This window comes from Nannobrachium achirus (genome assembly GCF_963921795.1).
Source record: "Nannobrachium achirus genome assembly, chromosome: 4".
Taxonomy (NCBI): domain Eukaryota; kingdom Metazoa; phylum Chordata; class Actinopteri; order Myctophiformes; family Myctophidae; genus Nannobrachium; species Nannobrachium achirus.
The window spans coordinates 65,886,861-65,892,860 of NC_137813.1; the positions used below are offsets into that span (position 1 = coordinate 65,886,861).

At 39.1% G+C, this 6,000-nt stretch overlaps 1 protein-coding gene across 1 annotated transcript in view; it reads right to left on the reverse strand.

Moving 5' to 3' along the window:
• The window catches only part of ccdc171 (coiled-coil domain containing 171), a gene marked incomplete at its 5' end in the record, with an annotated part of 62,644 nt that extends 57,798 nt beyond the window's left edge, over nucleotides 1-4,846 (reverse strand). Inside the window, 3 exons of the mRNA XM_080723504.1 lie at nucleotides 602-771; nucleotides 3,508-3,658; nucleotides 4,625-4,846. Of these exons, the coding sequence (XP_080579630.1) occupies nucleotides 602-771; nucleotides 3,508-3,658; nucleotides 4,625-4,846 (543 nt within the window). The remainder of the gene's footprint in view (nucleotides 1-601; nucleotides 772-3,507; nucleotides 3,659-4,624) is intronic.
• Between the last annotated feature and the right edge of the window lie 1,154 nt (nucleotides 4,847-6,000).

A 6,000-nucleotide genomic window follows, 5' to 3' on the forward strand; every position in this document is an offset into this window, starting at 1 on the left:
GCATTCGTTATATTGTTGTTGATGATCTGACATGTTGTCTTGTTTATTATAATGATGTATTATCTGCTTATTGTAAGTCGCTTTGGATTAAACACGTCTACTAAATGCCTAAACTGTAAACTGTATTGTGACAAAAGAAATCGCGATTTACGATATTATCACGATAATCAAAAGCCATTATCCTGGGGTGGAACATGTGACACGTTGTGAACTTGTAGATCGGCAATTTTTTGTGTGTGTGTTACAGCAGTGGTTCTCAACCTTTTCAGGCCGCAACCCCCAAAATAATCATATTTTAACTGGGGACCCCCCCACCCTGACGAGCACTAAGAGTTGAGGCATTACATTACACATTTTTTCCTTCTAATATTTGACAATTTGGCCAATGTTTAATTTGTCATTTTAGAGGTATTAAAAAGTCCTTAAATTGTCACTTTAGAAATGTGCAGATACCCTCTATACACTTAAACTTCATGTTGGTTTGTTTACTGTTGAGTGGGAAAACAATGTTGCACATTAAGTTAATCATCTGGGGACCCCCCAAAATAATTTGGGGACCCCCCCTGGGGGTCACAGGTTGAGAACCACTGTGTTACAGTACCTGCAGCAGCGTGCGCAGTCTGTCACTCTCCGTGTTAACGCTCAAAAGGAGCCTGTCTCTCTCCTCCACTTCCTGTTGCAGTGCATGCTGGTCCTGCTGTCTGGACTGCCGGGTGAGCTGCAGAGCTGCCTGCAGGTCACACACTGTCTGCTGCAGCTCTGCACAGCGCACTGCAAGCACACACACACACACACACACACACACACGCAAAATAACAAGTTGTGCACCACTGATGTAATGAGTGTTGCCCATTAACCCCCCATTTAAAGGGATATTACACTTTCAAAAAAACTTTTAGGTCTAATCAGGCTTGTATGAACACCCTGAACAGTTTTTAATTTGCTTCATTCAGTATTTAGATATTTGATGTAAATGTTACCACCTCCAACACGCCCAGGCCCTCTCCACATACACACCCATTGTAACTTCAAACTCCATTTTAACCATGATAGATTCATTAAAAACACACATTATTTTTTCTGGTGACTCATAATACCCTCCTAATACGTGAGCAGACCGTGTTTTTTCAATAACTTTTTTCATTTATTTTCAATAAAATATTATTGTATTTAATGTTTTCCATTTTCCCAAAGAATTATTAAAAATAAAAGAAAAAGGTTATTGAAAAAACACGGTCTGCTCACGTATTAGGAGGGTATTATGAGTCACCAGAAAAAATAATGTGTGTTTTTAATGAATCTATCATGGTTAAAATGGAGTTTGAAGTTACAATGGGTGTGTATGTGGAGAGGGCCTGGGCGTGTTGGAGCTGGTAACATTTACATTAAATATCTAAATACTGAATGAAGCAAATTAAAAACTGTTCAGGGTGTTCATACAAGCCTGATTAGACCTAAAAGTTTGTTTGAAAGTGTAATATCCCTTTAAGCCCGAAATAAGTTTTCTGAATAAAGTCAAATATTATTCAAAAATTACAAAAACATGTACTGTACTACACTAAAATGCGTTCCCGGCCTGAATGGGTTAAAAACCGGGAAATCATTTGTGTCACTTTAGAGTTTATAGGAAAATGGCTCGCACACTGTGGCAAGAGTTACTTTTTTCTTTGTTTTATTATAGGAGGACTTTAGAGTTTAGCCACTTTTAATTTATTTTTATTTTTTACATTTTATATTTGGCTATGTGCAAAACCGAAGCAGTTACTTTTCAGGATTCAAAATCAAAAGTAACAAAGTAGCAGATCTGCAAGCTCAAAGTTCATTGCTTCGCGCCACGTTTCGAGCTTGCAGATCTGCTAAGTGTGATGCTTATGTGTGATCAAGTATAGGGCATTACAGTAATTCATGAATAAAAAACACTTTAATTCATGACCGGCATCTTGTGACACAAAATGGTATAAATATACAGTACCAGTAAATAAATATCCAGTATTTTAGGCAAGTGGAGAAGGGGGTTTTAGACGGTAGTAGTAGAAGTAGCAGTGAGTAGGGCTGTCACGATTAATTGTCACTCAAATAATTGTGATTAACGATTTAATTGTGTTTTTGTCATTGACAATTACATTTCTGTTTGGCTTTTAGGCTTTGAAGTTGCAATTGGCAGATATGACACATGACCTAAATATACAAAGAAATGACTTGACATATTTGTCAACTTAATACTTAACTCATTGAGTGCCAGCCTATCACCACTAGAGGGCGCCCAGTGACCAGAGAATAATAGAGATATGCTGGTAATGCATGCCCAAGCCCTGGAGCCATGACTTTTTTTACAAAGGAAAGGACACTTTCCTTTGTGCATGTACAGGAAGAGGATGAAGTTAGCTTGAAGTTAGCTATTGGCTACCAAGCATTTTAGAAGCCTTATTTTCGTCAACTTAGCCATGATTAAACCTTGCACACCTCATGCATGGGAAAAAAACAGAGAAGAATGAGCTCTAAAAAATCCAATGCAATCCTGGATTGCATTGGAGTGGATTTGTGCAGTTTGTTCACAGCTTTCAAACAAAAAAATCCGATTGGAAATCCGTTCAGGCATTCTTGAGATAATCGCCATTATGTTTTACATGTAATGTAAACAAAAATGGCTGCCCTGTATGTTAGATGGGGTTGTATGGGGGTGGAACATGCAAAATCGCGATTGAAATCATGTTCACCAGATTTGATGGGGTCCAAAAAAAAAAAAAAAAAATTCAAAAAAATTTTTTTCAAATTTTTTTTTTTTTTTTTTTTTTTTTTTTTTTTTTTTTAAAAAGCCGAACTTGTTCGGGATCGGCACACTACGATACGCTAATAAAGCCGAACTAGTTCGGGATTGGCACTCAATGAGTTAAAAAAGAACATTGATGGTGTTAATAGCCGATCTACAAGCTCACAACGCGTCGCAATAGTGCGTTAATGTTTTTCAACATGGAAACCCCAGGACAAAAATCCACTCGTCCTAGACAATTTGCTCTCCTAGCCCCTAAACTGTGGAATAAACTCCCTGTCGCATTTAGAACTACAGACTCACTCCCTAGCTTCCACCGTGGACTGAAGACTCACCTCTTCAGACTCCACCTAAACCCATAGCACTACTGTATCACTCATTGACCATACATGAAGCTAGTTAGCATTTTTTTTTAGGTTTTAGAAACGTTGTTTACTGATTAGGTGCATGGTCTACCTATGTTATTGTTTTTCTAGAATCTAGATTGATATTCCTATGAATGTGTTATATTGTTGCTGATGTACTGACATATTATCTTGCTTATTATAGTGATGTATTACCTGCTTATCGTAAGTCGCTTTGGATTAAAAGCGTCTGCTAAATGCCTAAACTGTAAACTGATTATGATGATTATGAAAAATAATCGCGTTTATGTCAAATAATTGCGACAGCTTTACCAGTGAGTGTGTCAGTGTGTTCAGTCAGAAGGAGGTTTTAGACAGTAGTAGTAGAAGTACCAGTGAGCGTGTCAGTGTGTTCAGTCAGGTCAGACAGTTTAGCAGTGTGTCTCTTCTCCACGGTCAGCTGATACTCCAGGGTTTGTCTCACAGCTTCTCCTCTCTCCACCTCACACCTCAGCTTAGCAAGCCGGGACTGGAGACTGGACGTCTGACAGAGACAGAGACACATCACATAAGGATTAATGGGGGGTAACGCCATTAATTTGGATTAATTTGAATGACGCCATATCATAGTTTAGACAGAGCTGAACCGAAATAAATTAGGCTCTAAAAGTGGAGTAAGAATCGACCCTAAGTGATGTTGTTAAATAATTGTTAAATAGCTCTATACTATGAAAGTAATCATGGCTATAGAGTGTTTGTCCAGTAACGGGAGTGAGTAATGTCCATTTGGAAATGGAGACATAAAACATTTGCAGCAACGGTAACTTCATGTTAGTAAAAGTGGGGTGGTGTCCCCTTTTCGACAAAGACAACACTGTACAGATGGTACAAGAATTACCAAGATTTATGATCGGACATGTTGGTCAAACAGACTAGATCTACAAGCTTGCGACACGGCACAACGCGACATGTTGTGAGCTTGTAGATCTGCCAAGAGGTTTGTTGTAGATGGAAAAAAGTACAGAGCCAAGATTCAGGTCCAGTTTAATAAGTGTTGAAGAGTGATGAAGATGAAGAAGAAGAAGAAGAAGAAGAAGAAGAAGAAGAAGAAGAAGAAGAAGAAGAAGAAGAAGAAGGAAGCATGTTTACATCCTGGTTATGTATGGAGATCAGGTTTAGTTAGAAGAGGGTAAGCTAACCCTAACCCGAATTAAAATGAAGCAACACAGAACTAAAAGTTCCTATGATTGGCCGCTAGTTGTGCTGTTCTGGTACCAGATGGTTCTTCTTCGTGTGCTTTATTTTCGGCAAGCTCAAGACAATGTCCCATGTATCCCTGCGGTTGCACGTGACCGTTGGCAGCCAATAGCATTCGAGATGGTATCATTTCTACCAATGAATGTTGATTTCTACAATGATGGCGTCACCCATACAACGGAATTTGTGCAGCATAGAAACCAATGGCTTTCCACCGTCCATATTTTTTTACAGTCTATGGGTAAGCGTTTACCTCCTGGTTGTGTAGGGAGATCAGCTCTAGCTTGTCCTTCTCCAGCTGGTGAACTCTCCATCTCAAGCCGTCCTCGCCTCCCTCCACACCTCCCACAGTCCTCCCGGTCTCCTGCTCCTCCTGCACACCACCTCCTCTCCTCTCCTCCTCTGAATGTCTCCTGCTCCTCTCCCCCTTCTCCCCCTCGGCGGCTCCGCTTCCGTCTCTTGCCTCCGCCTTCATGTAGGGACACACAAGGTTAAAAACGCTGGGATCGATTCACCTTTTATTTCCCGAGCTGCATATACGGTACCACTTAACCTGTTAACAATCCTGTATAATTTGCAAAAAACGCCTATACACAGCGTACCCAAAGTAAATTGATTGTAGTTTTAAAACCATTTGGAGTAATGCATTGGGCATGGTCTCATTTTGAAGGAAACATTTTGAAGTTTTACCCAGAAATAAATAATCACTCTGTGTGCAACTGACATTGAGTAATGCAAGTTTTAACTTACTGGAATAGCAGGTTTTTAATCCTCGCCTAAATATTTTCAGTAAATAGATGCCTGCATAACACTGTTATTATCATATAGGAGCTGAAAAACACAATGTGGACACATTTTGAAGCCTTACCTTTCAAAGGACATATGAATATTTTACACATGTTTTACTAAGTGTATGTTTATGCGTTTTCATTTGGAGACATTTGCATATATCATATAAAAAGGTCAAAAAAGGGCTAATAGACTGGATTTTTTTTATTTTATTATTTTATTATTTTAATTTATTTATTATTATTATTATTTAATTTATTTATTTTACTGACAGCCCTAACACTCTTGGTCTGACATTCGGCGCCGCTGCTGCGTATTTACGCACGGCCAGTAGTGCTGTTACGCAGGGTTTTTTGGGTATTGTAGTTCACTTCAGCCAAAATAAAGTAGACACATTTTGTGGAGAATTTCATTGGCTATAAGAAGTGCCAGTCATCAGAACAACCTGCTGCCATTGGCTGAATGAGCCAGGAAACGGAGTCATGGACCTCCTCTGAGAACATACTATTGGTTGCTATTGGGCGACTGGGAGACGACTGAGACAGGACTAGAAGCTCCAATTGGGTGAAATGAAGTGTCAATCATTGTGTGGAGCTTGGAGGCTATTTTAATAGTATTCAGTTGTAAAACTGAAAACCTGAACTGGAGTTAGAAGCAAAAACACGTGAAAGATTGTCATACTCTGACATCACACTTGTATCCATGACTATAGTTGTACAGAGGTTTCTTGGCAGAAAATGTGGTTTGGACTTTGTACAAACAATGGATTTTATCATGTTTACCCTTCCCCTACACAAGAACATCATTGTTGTGGAAATATATGATGTTGTTGGAGTACAA